Source organism: Hyaena hyaena, unplaced genomic scaffold (genome assembly GCF_003009895.1).
Source record: "Hyaena hyaena isolate Hyena2069 unplaced genomic scaffold, ASM300989v1 scaffold_514, whole genome shotgun sequence".
Taxonomy (NCBI): domain Eukaryota; kingdom Metazoa; phylum Chordata; class Mammalia; order Carnivora; family Hyaenidae; genus Hyaena; species Hyaena hyaena.
Window position 1 is genome coordinate 640,479 of NW_024081146.1, and position 13,734 is coordinate 654,212.

The 13,734-nt window shown below is 47.0% G+C and overlaps 1 protein-coding gene across 3 annotated transcripts in view; it reads left to right on the forward strand.

The window, feature by feature from the left end:
- LOC120247355 (general transcription factor II-I repeat domain-containing protein 2B) overlaps positions 1 to 13,734 on the forward strand; it is a 58,245-nt gene that overhangs the window by 8,414 nt on the left and 36,097 nt on the right. For all 3 annotated transcript variants that reach the window (XM_039255216.1, XM_039255217.1, XM_039255218.1), the window contains exons 3-6: positions 8,139 to 8,277; positions 10,680 to 10,799; positions 12,808 to 12,991; positions 13,160 to 13,188. In XM_039255216.1, the coding sequence (XP_039111147.1) occupies positions 8,139 to 8,277; positions 10,680 to 10,799; positions 12,808 to 12,991; positions 13,160 to 13,188 (472 nt within the window). The remainder of the gene's footprint in view (positions 1 to 8,138; positions 8,278 to 10,679; positions 10,800 to 12,807; positions 12,992 to 13,159; positions 13,189 to 13,734) is intronic.

A 13,734-nucleotide genomic window follows, 5' to 3' on the forward strand; every position in this document is an offset into this window, starting at 1 on the left:
TCTGGGCTTTGCTCCTCAGTGCTCTGGGAAGCCATCGGAAGGCTCTGAGAGAAGGAGTCATTTGGGGAAGTGGTTCTGATGGGAGATTTCGGTGGTGTGGACTAGGCTGGGAATGGCGGAGGTGGGAAGTGATGGTTCCAGAAGGATCTGTGGAGTGGACAGGACTCAGCAGTTGGGTTGGATGTGAGCTGTGAGGTTTTCTTGGGGAAAAGAAAATCAAGAGTATTTTTTTATTGTGGTAAGATACATAGATAAAGATCACACAATTTACTGGTTTCACTTTTAAGTGCACAGTTCCGGGGCATGAAATGCAGCCACATTGATGTGCTGCGCTAGTCACCGTCCCTCTCCAGAGCTTTTCTCTCTTCCTCAACGGACACTCTGTCCTCATAGAGCAAAATTACCCCCCGCCTACCCCTCCCTATGGAAGGGAAGAAACCCTATGGAAATCAAGGAGAGCTGTGCTGCTGCTGTTGTTAAGAGTTTATTTGGGGGGCATCTGGGGGGCTCAGTCCGTTAAGCATCCGACTTCAGCTCAGGTCATGGTATCACAGTTCATGGGTTCAAGCCCTGCATTGGGCTCTGTGCTGAACATTCGCTCAGAGCCTGGAGCCTGCTTCCGATTCTGTGTCTCCTTCTCTCGCTATCTCTCCTCTGTTCACACTCTGTCTCACTCTGTCTCTCAAAAATAAATAAATGTAAAAAAAATTTTTTTTAAAGACTACTTTTAAGGGGCGCCTGGGTGGCTCAGCCGGGTGAGCTTCCGACTCTTGGTTTTTGCTCAGGTCATGATCTCATGGTTCATGAATTTGAGCCCTGTATCAGGCTCCATGCTGACAGTGCAGAGCCTGCTTGGGATTCTCTCTCTCTCTCTCTCTCTCTCTGCCCCTTCCATGCACTTGCTTGCTCTTTGTCTCTCTCAAAATAAGTAAAATAAACTTTATTTATTTTTTTAATATTTTTATTTATTTCTAGGAGAGAGAGAGAGAGAGACAGCGTGAGCAGGGGAGGGTCAGAGAGAGAGGGAGTGACAGACTCTGAAACAGGCTCCAGGCTCCGAGCTGGCAGTCAGCACAGAGCCCGACGCGGGGCTAGAACCCACGAACAGCAAGATCATGACCTAAGCGAAAGTCGGACGCTTAACCGACTGAGCCACCCAGGCACCCCCTAAAATAAACTTTAAAAACATTTTTTTTAAAGATTTTATTTTGGGGGGTGCCTGGGTGGCTCAGTCGGTTAAACGTCTGACTTCAGCCCAGGTCATGATCTCATGGTTTGTGAGTTCAAGCCCCGTGTCAGGCTCTGTGCTGAGAGCTCAGAGCCTGGAGCCTGCTTCAGATGCTGTATCTCCCTCTCTCTCTACTTCTTCCTTACTCAGGCTCTGTCTGTCTCTCTCTCAATAAACAAACATTTAAAAATTTTAAAAAAATATTTTATTTTTAAGTAATCTCTACTGCCCACACGAGGCTTGAACTCACAACTCTGAGACCCTGTGTCACATGCTCTATCAACTGAGCCCCCCAGGCACCCCTGTTTTCTTATATAATACATTTTTATTTAGGAATACTTTGTTTTTATTTTCATTTTGAGAGAAAGCATGCACGTGCAAGTGGGGAAAAGGGCACAGGGAGGGAGAGAGAATCCCAAGTAGGCTCCACGCTCAGCACAGAGCCCGACACAGGGCTTGAACTCACAAACCGTGAGATCGTGACCTGTGCCACAGTCAGAGGTTTAACTGAGTGAGCCACTCAGGCACCCCAATATTTTATTACTTTTAAGCAATCTCTACACTGAGCTTGGGGATCAAACTCACAACCGCAAGATCAAGACTGGCACACTCCAGCCACTGAGCCAGCCAGCCTCATCCACTCTTTGGTGCCCTTTCTCTGTCCAGAGTCCACCTGTGGCATCACATTGCTTCCAGTCATCAGGTCTCCTTAGGCACCTCTGACAGCTTCTCAGTCTTCCCTTGGTTTTTATGACCTTGACAGTTTAGAAGAGGTCAGGCCTTTTATGGAACCTTTGTCAATCTGGGTTTCTCTGAGGTTTCACCTCCTGTTTGAACTGGGGTTTTGGAAAAAGACTACAGAGGTGAGATACCCCCCCAACCCACCCGATCATGTTGTATCAGGGGCACATGATGTCACTGCGACCTGTTGCTGGTGGGGCTCACCTCGGTCTCTTCATCAGGGTGGTGTGATGGTTTGCTTTATGTGTCAACCCGACGGGGCCACAGGATATCCATTATTTCTGAGGGTGCCTGTGAGGTGTTTTGGGAAGAGATTAGCACTTGAATTGCTGAGCAGAGCAAGGCAGGTGGCCCTCCTCACTGTGGGTGGGCATCCCCCAGCCCGTGGGGAGCCCGAATAAAACAGAGTCCGCTTTCTGCCCAACTGCTTGAGCGGGGACGTCCGTCTTCTGCCCTTGCCCTCCTGATTCTTGGGCCTTTGGACTCAGAGTCGAAATCTATACTGTCAGCTCTCTGACTCTCAGAACTTGAACTTGGAACTGCCCTACCAGCTATCTTGTGTCTGTAGCATGTGGATGGCCTGTCATGGGACTTCTCAGCCTCCATTATCACTTGGCCAGTTCCTTAGAAGGAACCACATATTAGAGAGAGAGAGAGAGAAGGAGAGAGAGAGAGAGAGAGAGAGAGAGATCATCTCTGGTTAGTTCTGTCTCTCTGGAGAATTCCAACACAAGTAGTGTCCGCCATGTTTCTTCATCATCCAGTAACTATATTTACCCCTCTGCATCTGGTTCTCAGGAAGCAGGTCACAAAGTCCAGCCCACGAGTGATGATCCTGTGTTCATGGCCTCTCTCAGTGCTGGTGGGAGTGTAAGCCCCACTGAAATGTTCTTGTAATATGCTTGAAGAACCTTGAAAGAATTTATACCCTTTGGGGCCCATGGGTGGCTCAGTTGGTTGAGCCTCCAGCTTCGGCTCAAGGTCATGATCTCACAGTTTGTGATTTCAAGCCCCGCATCAGGCTTACTGCTGTCAGCGTAGAGCCTAGAGCCTGCTTTGGATCCTCTGTTCCCTTCTCTCTCTGCCCCTCTCCTGCTTGACCTCTCTCAAAAATGAATAATTTTTTTTATTAATTAAAAAAAAAGAATTTACCCCCATTGACTCAGGTATTCCACTTGCAGGATTGCATTCTGCAGAAATAACCAAACATGCACAGGGGCGCCTGAGTGGCTCAGTTAAACGTCCAGCTTTGGCTCAGGTCATGATCTTGCGGTTTGTGGGTTCAAGCCCTGCGTTGGGCTCTGTGCTGATAACTAGCTCAGAGCCTGGAGCCTGTCTTCAGATTCTGTGTCTCCCTCTCTTTCTGTCCCTCTCCTGCTCACACTGTCTCTCTCTCTCTCTCCAAAATAAATTAGGGGTGCCTGGGTGGCTCAGTCGGTTAAGTGTCCAACTTCAGCTTAAAAATAAATAAAAATAAGTAAAATAAATAAAAAAATAAAATATAAAATAAATTTTTAAAAATTAAAAAAAAATGCACAGAAATGTTGACATTCTTTTTTAAACAGTATTTATTTACTTAAGTAATCCCTATATCCAATGGGGGATCAAACTCCCCACCTTGAGATCGAGGGTCACATGTTCCACCAACTGAGCTAGCCAGGTGCCCCAAAATATTTACATTCTTGACATGTAGTGTTGTTTTTTTTTACAGGAAAAAGGCTTTTCATGAATGCTGTGGTTAAGCTACAGCATATACATAGGAAAGAATAGTGTGTGTTCATTCAAAAACCATATTGCTCAGGGGGCGCCTGGATGGCTCAGTCGGTTAAGTATCTGACTTCGGCTCAGGTCATGATCTTGTGGTTTGTGAGTTCAAGCCCCATGTCCGGCTCTGTGCTGACAGAACAGAGCGTGGAGCCTGCCTCTGATTCTGTGACGTCTCTTTCTGCCCCTCCCCTGCTTTCTCTCTCTCTCTATCTCTCAAAAATAAACATTTAAAAAAATCAAATTGCTCAGAATCATAAATGCTCAAAAGTAATGATGAACAGCTAAAGCAGAATACCAGCCCACAGAGAGTACTGCAATCCAGTTTTGTTTGTAAAAATTACGTGTGTGCATGTGCGTACTTCAAAATGTGACTAGGGGCTAATTCTGGGTAATGGGATTACAGGTGACTTCTTTTTTTTTCTTCTGCGTACTTTTTTGTTTCTGTGAATGTGTTTATAATATGCATATTTTACGATGAGGAAAAAACATCTTTTGAAAGGTCTTTTCTACCAACCATGCCCTAAATAAGGCTGCAAATGGGCAAGTTTGGGGCACCTGCGTGGCTCAGTCCATTAAGCTCCTGACTCTTCTTATTTTTTTAATGTTTTATTTATTTCTGAGAGAGAGAGAGAGAGAGAGACAGCCTGAGCGGTGGGTGGGTGGGGGGTGGTTAGAGCTCTGAACTGGCTGTCAGCACAGAGCCTGACGTGGGGCTCAAACCCACAAATCATGAGATCTTGACCTGAGCCGAAATCAGATGCTTAACCAACAGAGCCACCCAGGCGCCCCAAGCTCCTGACTCTTGATTTTGGCTCAGGTCATGATCCCAAGGTCGTGGGATCAAGCCATGCATCAGAGCCTGCTTGGGATTCTCTCTATCTCTTTCCCCTCTCCCTGCCCCTCCCTCCCTCCTTTTCTCCCTCCCTCTCTTTCTCTTTCCCTCTCTCTCTCTCTCTCTTTCTATCTCTCAAAAGTAAATAAATATTTTTTAAAAATGAACGACTCCACCTGATCCCAGGTTCTATATTTTGGGTAGATTAGATGCTGAATGTTGGGCTCATTCGACACAAGCACAGAGAGATTTGCCACGAAGCTAATGGGGCTTCTGCGTCCCGCTCTCTTCCTGCACCCCTCCCCCCGAGGCTGTGGGAGCCCCTGCAGCACGCGCACGTTTGTATTTGTACAGATTGCAAGGTGAGGTGTCTTAGCCACATCAGCTCCGGTTGCTGCCTCCTGCCCTCCCGTCCTCGCCCCCACAACCCCCGAATCCGCTTCCCGCTGGGCCGTCAAGTCCCACAGACCAGTGCCTTGAATGACGTACGCTTGCTGTGGGACAGTTCTGGAGTCCAGGAGGCAGGCAGTGGGGTTTTGTGGGGCTCCAGTCAGAGGGTCACGCAGGTTCCATTCCTTCTAGAGGCTTCGAGGGAGACCACACGGCTTGCCTTTTCCAACTCCTGGAGGCAGTCCCCGTTTCTCGGCTCACGGTCCCTTCCAGCCAGGGTACCCTCTGCCCTCTGTTTCCCTTGTCACCTCTTCTTCTTCCACCTCCCTCTGGGCCCTTGTCAAGGGGTCCACCTCGAGAGTCCAAGATCACCCCCTAAACATAATCACATCTGCAAAGCCCCTGTTGCCCCACGAGGGAATAATTCACGGGCTCTGGGGATTATGACAGGGACATCTTTGGGGGGACATTATTGTGCCTCCCAGGATCCCCTGTGGCAGGGGATACTGGAGTGGACACGGGCACCTTCAGGGTCTCAAAAGTGGAAGGTCGGTTGGGTATGTTTAGTTTTAGTTTAGCATTGTTAGGTGGCTTGCTGTTATTTCTGTGTCGAGGTGAGCTATTGCGAGGCACCCCAGCATGGCATGGGTTCCAGGAATATTCTTATGGTCCATTGGGTCAACTCACCCAGCAATGGGACATCGAGGGGGTATGTTACGACCTGAGGTCACCCTGTGGTGTGAACATGTGCTCAACTCCAGAAGGATGTGAGGAGCAGAGGAAAAACAGGTCTTAAACATACGGAGCCAGAGGCGCCTGGGGGGCTCAGATGGTTGAACGTCTGACTATTGATTTCGGCTCAGGTCGTGATCCCAGGGTCATGGGATTGAGCCCTGCATTGGACTCTGTGCCGAGCATGGAGCCTGCTTAAGATTCTCTCTCTCCCTCTGCCCCTCTTCCCTGCTTATGTGCTCGCGCGCCCTCGCTCTCTCTCTCTCTTGAATGAATGAATGAATGAATGAGTGAATCAATGAGTGAATGAAGCCAGAAGCTAGTCCTGGAAAATTCTTTCAATCATTAAATGGGTAAACTGTAAATAGGGGACTTGTTTCTCATTGATGCCTGTAGCATATGCAGTCATAAATACACCACCCATTCTTTTAATTCTTGGAAGGAGTTACACACAGTAGAATTTATCAGAATTCTTTTTTTTTTTAATGTTTTATTTATTTCTAGGAGAGAGAGAGAGACAGCGTGAGCAGGGGAGGGTCAGAGAGAGAGGGAGTCACAGACTGAAACAGGCTCCAGGCTCCGAGCTGGCAGTCAGCACAGAGCCCGACGCGGGGCTCGAACCCACGAACCGCGAGATCATGACCCAAGCGAAAGTCGGACGCCCAACCGACTAAGCCACCCAGGCGCCCCAGAATTTATCAGAATTCTTGTCTGTAGGGCATATCCTCTAGCACTATGATGAATAGCAAGTGTGTTACAAATGAATTTGCATGTTTTATGCATCCCTACCATCAATAATAAAAATATAATCAGCAATGTTGGAGGAAATGTTAAATTATTTCTCTTTTCTCTATATAGAGAATATTATAAAATTATTGTCACGGGAAGAGGCAATCAAAGAGTCTGTAGCCAAAAATATAGGGGAAAAGGGTGTTGGAGAGGCATGTCAGCTGGTAAAAATACTGCACCCAGTTCTGACAAGCAGCAAGCAGCTCTCGGACCCCAGCTGGGTGTCCTGCAATTTAACTCAGTTCTGACTCGTACCGGAGAGAGCATCAGATCCCACAGGTTAAGGGCTCAGCCCTCTGAGGCCACCCATCACTTCAGATGCTAACATCAAGTCCACGTTGTCAGCTGGGCTTCTGACCTATGGCTACAGATCGGAAGCTCCATAGACCCCTTCGTTGGGTTTGATTAATTGGCTAGAGCATCTCACAGAACTCAGAAGCTTCTTACTTACTGGATTACTGACTCATTACAAAAGGATGTAAGTCAGGAACAGCCTGAGATGTAGAGGGCAAGTAGGGGGAATTGTGCAAAGCTTCCTCGTCCTCTCCCAGCTAGTCACTCTCCCTAAATCACCAGGTGTGCAACCCAGGAGCTCCCGACCCTGTCCTTTTGGGGTTTTTTGGAGGCTCCATAGTATAGGCACAATTGACTGCAACACTGGCCACTAGGGATTGAAATTAACCCCTCCCTATCCCTCTGCTCCTTCCCAGAGGCCAGGGGGCGGGGCTAACATGCCACTCCTCCGTCACGTGGTCGGTTCCCCTGGCAACCAGCCCCATCAGGTGCCCATCTTGGGTTACCTCCTCAACCAGGACAAAAGACACTTTTATTGCTCTTTCAGGAAATTCCTAGACTTTCAGGAGCTCTGTGCCAGGAACAGTGGATAAAGACCAAATACATATTTCTTAGGTGGTTAATAAAAATAAGTTCTTCTCTGGGTTTTATGATGTTTAAAGTATTTGCTTAGTGGGTGCCTTTCATTTTTTTCCCCTGGGGGATTTTTCTCATTAAAAAAACTTTTTTTAACGTTTATTTATTTATGTTTTTGAGAGACAGAGAAAGCACAAATGGGGAGGGGCAGAGAGGAGAGGAAGACAAAGAATCCACAGCAAGCTCTAGGCTCTGAGCTGTCAGCACAGAATCAGACACAGGACTCGAACCCATGAACAATGAGATCATGACCTGAGCCAAAGTCGGACACTTAACTGAGCCACCCAGGTGCCCCTGTATTTTTTTTTAATTGAGTAGTCTCTATGCATAATGTAGGGCTCAAACTTACAACCCTGAGATCAAGAGTCTCATGATTGGGGTACCTGGGTGGCTCAGTCAGTTGGGAGTCTAACTCATGATTTCGGCTCAGGTCATGATCCTAGAGTCATGGGATGGAGCCCTGCGTTGGGCTCTGTGCTGGCAGTGCAGGGCCTACTTGGGATTCTCTCTCTCTGCCCCTCCTCTGCCTGCACTCTCTCTCTGTCTCTCAAAATAAATAAATATTAAAAAGAAATAAGAGTTGATGGCTTCAAAAAGGAAAGTTAAAAAAAGTCTTATAACTCTACCAACTGAGTCAGCCAGGAGCTCCCATATTCTTTTCTTAAAGCAGACCAATTAGGTGCCACAAAATCTGGTGTATCATATTTCCATTCTTTGTTTCTATTTCAGTGTAAAGAGCTGGCCAAGTCCAAGGCAGAAGTGGCCTGCATCGCAGTGTACGAGACAGATGTGTTTGTCGTTGGAACCGAGAGAGGACGAGCCTTTGTAACGGCCAGGACGGATTTACAGAAGGATTTTGCAAACTACTGTAGGTGTTAACAGTTTGATCCTTTGTATTCATAATTCTTAAAATATTTGCAGGGAAGACTTATGTAATGTTTCCTTTTAAAATAGCCTCAGAAGGGGCACCTGGGTGGCTGCTGGGAGGTTAAGCATCCAACTTCAGCTCAGGTCATGATCTCGCGGCTTGTGGTTCAAGCTCCATGTCGGGCTCTGTTCTGACAGCTCAGAGCCTGGAGCCTGTTTCGGATTCTGTGTCTCCCTCTCTCTCTGCCCCTTCCCCACTCCTTCTCTTTCTCTCTCTCTCTCTCTCTCTCTCTCTCAAAAATAAGTATTAAAAAACACTTTTTAAAAAATAGCCTACACGTTATCCTGAAAATGCTTCTGATACATATCTTTTGACTTGGCATACCGGTGAATATCTGCTTAACACTGATAGGTCCAAGAAACATGGGCAATGTATTCTGTACTTTGTCTTCAGACGCACCCTGGTTTTGTAAAATAAATTTGAGGAACATAGAGTAAATTGTCTTTGATTCCTAAAATAAACCCACGTTAAAATAAATTCTTATTTTACTTGTTCCCAGAGGAAAGGAAATAAACCTCTGGGCTTTTCAGCTAGTTCATTGAGTTAATAACCATTTTCCCTTTTTTCACTAGGGTATCTTCAGAGCCTTTTTTTTTTTTTTTAATGCTTCTTTATTTTTGAGAGAGAGACACACAGAGTATGAGCGGGGGAGGAGGAGCAGAGAGAGGGGGAGACACAGACTCTGAAGCAGGCTCTGAGCTGTCAGCACAGAGCCCGATGTGGGGTTCAAACTCATACACTGTGAGACCATGACCTGAGCTGCAGTCAGACGCTTGACCAACTGAGTCCCCCAGGTGCCCCTTCAGAGCTTTTAATGTGTTACAGGTGTCGGGGAGCGCCGGTGAGTGTATGTAGCCATATGTGCCAGAAACTAGTCTAGGATGTTAAAACCTACACCTTGTATAGCAATGGTTTCTACCATGGTAGCTCATCAACCCAGCACCTTAGTATTTTCTGGAACCAAGAAAGGGAAAGAAAACCCACTAAGGTTTCTCTAAGGATATAATGCCAGTGGGAGGGACTGTAGAGAGAGAGCGAAGATACAGCCATAGATGTTTCCAAGGGTTGTCAGAGGGAATGTGAACATAAATAAATAAAGATTTACATATGTCAAGACCATATGTATGTATGTGACGGACAGAGGGATTGATTGATTCAGATTGGTTTCCAAGACCAAAATTAGAGTCTCCACAATCAGAAAGATAGGTTCAAATATGAAGCAATATTTATATGATATAGTAAGTGTATAATGGATGAACAGGAAGGGTGTTCTCAATTCATAACATCAGCTGCCATTTGGATTCCTAATTACAGACTTCAAGTTTCACAGTTACATGCTAATTTTTCAGATATAGGTCCATTCATACTTTCTATTTTTTTTTAAATGTTTTATTTCTGAGAGAGAGAGACAGCATGTGCAGGGGAGGGTCAGAGAGAGAGGGAGACACAGAATCCAAAGAGGGCTCCAGAGCTCAACACAGAGCCCAATGCGGGGCTCGAACCCATGAGCCATGAGATCATGACTTGCGCTAAAGTTGGATGCTTAACCCACTGAGTCACCCAAGCACCTCTCAACTTTATTCTTAACTTGTTCATTCATGAATGTTGTCTAATTTGTTGGGGAAAAATTGGTTTCTAGTATTTGCTTTGTAATTTTAGTGTCTGTATTAATGTCTCTGCTTTTGTACCCCGGTGAAGCTCCTCCTGTGGTCCCTTTCAGACCATACAGCAAATAGCAGTTTTGTTATCATTTCCTTTCAGCTACTGCTATTCCCTGTGTTGAATTATTTATAGTTCTTTAACAGTAGATTCATTTCAGAGGTGATCACCATGTTATATTATCCTGTTCATCATAAATACCCTGTTCTTGGGCTGTTTGGGTGGCTCAGTCAGTTGAACATCCCAGCTTCAGCTCAGGTCATGATCTCACGGCCCGTGAGGTCAGGCCCCGCATCGGGCTCTGTGCTGACAGCTAAGAGCCTGGAGCCTGCTTCAGATTCTGTGTCTCCCCGCCTCTCTGCCCACCCTCCTCCCTACCCACCCTCACCCCCCACTTGTGGTCTGTCTGTCTGTCTCTCTCAAAAATAAATAAACATTTTATTTAAAAAAATCTTGCTTTAGGGGCACCTGGCTGGCTTAGTCAGTAGGACACATGAGCCTTGGTCTTGGGGGTCATGTGTTTGTTCGAATCCCACGTTGGGGGTCATTTACTTATAAAAAAAATTCTTGTTTATGTTTATCCATTTATCCCCTCTTTCCTTTATGATACCAGGAGCATAGACACTGAGGGAATGTTCGGAACAAGTGCTTGGAGACTGACTCTGCCTTTTGCTAGCTTATAGGCATTGCTGAAGGGGTGCGTGAGGCCAAATCCCCACGCCCTGCGAACGGGATGCAGATTGACTCAGGAGAAACAGAAATACTCAGAAAAGCAGTTGAAGACTATTTCTGCTTTTGTTACGGTAAAGTTCACCCCCAGCATTAGTTACCGGCATAGCTCACCAAGGAGTAGGAGTGTTACAGATCACCTTATTGATGTGACTGTTTAGATGCCTCTAACTTCTTTTAAAGGTTTATTTTTGAGAGAGACAGACAGAAAGACTGTGAGTGGGGGAGGGGCAGAGAAAGAGGGAGGCACAGAATCTAAAGCAGGCTCCAGGCTCTGAGCTGTTAGCACAGAGCCTGACGTGGGGCTCCAACTCACCAACGGCGAGATCATGACCTGAGCCGAAGCTGGACGCTCCACCCACTGAGCCCCCCAGGCGCCCCTAGATGCCTCTAACATTTAAAATTCTACATTCTCCTTAAGCCAAGAGCCAGTTCCTCGTGGACATCTTCCAGAGACAGCTTGATCTCTGCTGGGCCGTGGAAATGTCTGATAGATCAGACTTCATTCTTTGTTCTTGCCTCCCATTTTAGGGAGCCCCCCGCCACAGGGCCAATGCAATTGTACTTGACACTTGAATAGTGTAGGGGTTCGGGCACCAATCCACACTGCAGTCAAAAATCCATATCTAATTTTTGACTCCTCTAAAACATAGCTACTAATAACCTACTGTTGACTGGAAACCTTACTGGTAACAAAAATAGTCAATTAATATGTATTATGTGTGTTATATGTATTATACAGTGTATTTCTACAATAGAGTAAGCTAGAGGAAGGAAAGTGTTACTATGAAAATTGTAAGGAAAATTGTACTGGCTGGGTCAGTCGGTAGAGCGTGTGACTCTTGATCTGTCCGTTGTCAATTTGAGCCCCACAATGGGTGTAGAGATTACTTTAAAAAAATAAATACTTAGAAAAAAAAAGAAATAGAGGGGTGCCAGGGTGGCTCAATCAGTTGAGCGACCAACTTTGCTTTAGGTCATGATCTCACAGTTCATGGGTTTAAGCCCATGTCGGGCTCTGTGCTGTTAGCTCAGAGCCTGGAACCTGCTTCAGATTCTGTGTCTCTCTCTCTCTCTCTGCCCCTACCCCTCTCATTCTCCCTCTCTCTCTCTCTCTCTCAAAAATAAATAAGCATTAAAAAAGAAAGAAACAGAGAAAATGCATTTACAGTATTATGTATTTATTGAAAAAAGGCTACACATAAGTGGACCGGCACAATTCAAACCTGTGTTGTTCATGGGTGAACTGTATTAAAGATGTTCATTGCTGGATTAGGCACCAGCCTCAACCTTCGTCTTTCCACCTACTCATGTCTTTTTTTTTTTTTTTTAATGTTTTTTATTTATTTTTGAGAGAGAGAGAGAGACAGCATGAGCAGGGGAGGGTCAGAGAGAGAGGGAGACACAGAATCTGAAACAGGCTCCAGGCTCTGAGCTGTCAGCACAGAGCCCGACACGGGGCTCGAACCCACAAACTGTGAGATCAAGACCTGCGCCAAAGTTGGACGCTCCACTGACTGAGCCACCCCGCCGCCCCTCATGTCTTTTTTTTTTTTTTTAATGTTTATTTACTTGTGAGAGAGAGAGAGAGAGAAAGCATGTGAGTGGGGAGGAACAGAGAGAGAGGGAGACACAGAATCCAAAGCAGGCTCCAGGCTCTGAGCCGCTAGCACAGAGCCCAACGCGGGGTCTAAACCCACAAACCATGCGATCATGACCTGAGCCAAAGTCAGAGACTTAATCCACTGAGTCATGTAGGTGCCCTCTATTATTTTCTTAGTTTAGAGGGAGAGAGAAGATATGTGCACACACGGGGGTGAAGGGCAGAGGGGGAAAGAGAAAGAGAGAGACAGAGATTGAGAGAGAGAATGCCAAGCAGGCTTTTATACTCAGCAAAGAGCCGGACGCAGGGCTTGATCCCACCATCCTGATATCGTGACCTGAGCTAAAATCAAAAGTCAGATGCGTAACTGACTGAGCCTCCCGGACGCCCAGCCACCGGTGTTTCTTTATTGCACCGGATGAAACTGACAGGTAGGGCCACCTTCCTACCCTCTAAAGACACCACGCCCCTCCTTGTAGGTAAAGCCTTGGGGACAACAGCGATGGTGCCCGTTCCCTACGACAGGATCCTGAGAGACCCGGCGGCGGTGGCCGTGCAGGGGCTTCCAGAAGGAGTGGCCTTCCAGCACCCTGGGAACTATGGTCTCGCCACCCTGAAATGGATTTTGGAGAACAAGGCGGGGATCTCGTTCATCATAAACAGGTGGCGGGCTCCATCCCCTCATCAGGGCCAGTTTGCTTGCAGCTAAAGCGACAGCTTAATTTCAGTTTGCTTGTTAATTGTGTCCTGTTATACTCAGAGGTTGGTTATTCAGGGTTTCATCTCTTTCTTGTGTGTTCCTGCCGGCTAATAGTGTCGGTTTTCTTGCAGGCCTTTCCTAGGCCCAGCGACTCAGCTCGGTAAGTGACGGCTTCTCACACTCGGTGACTGCCCATGTCTGCTAAACCAGACCTGCTTTTCTTTAAAAAAAAAAAAATTGTTTTAATGTTTCATTTATTTTTGAGAGACTGAGAGAGACAGTATGAGCAGGGGAGGGTCAGAGAGAGGGAGACACAGAGTCTGAAACAGGCTTCAGGCTCTGAGCTGTCAGCACAGAAACCGATGCGGGGCCCGAACCCACAAACCGTGAGATCATGACCTGAGCCGAAGTCAGATGCTTCACCGACTGAGCCCCTCCAAGGCGTCCCCCCCAGCCCTGCTTTTCTTACTTGAAACGCAAGTTGGGCACATTCTAAAGCTGGTGTGTCCCTTGCCTTCTCACTACCTGGGAAGCAGCTTCTGACACCCTGGGGCGGGGGCCGGGGTCTTGCGGGGTGCGCAGCTCAGGGAAGGACACGGCCCGACGAGCTGGGACGGGATTCCGCCCCCACGGTCCAACCACAGAGGGCAGGATCACAATGACGCCGGGTCACTCACAGGTCCTGTGACCTGCAGCCACCGGCCGC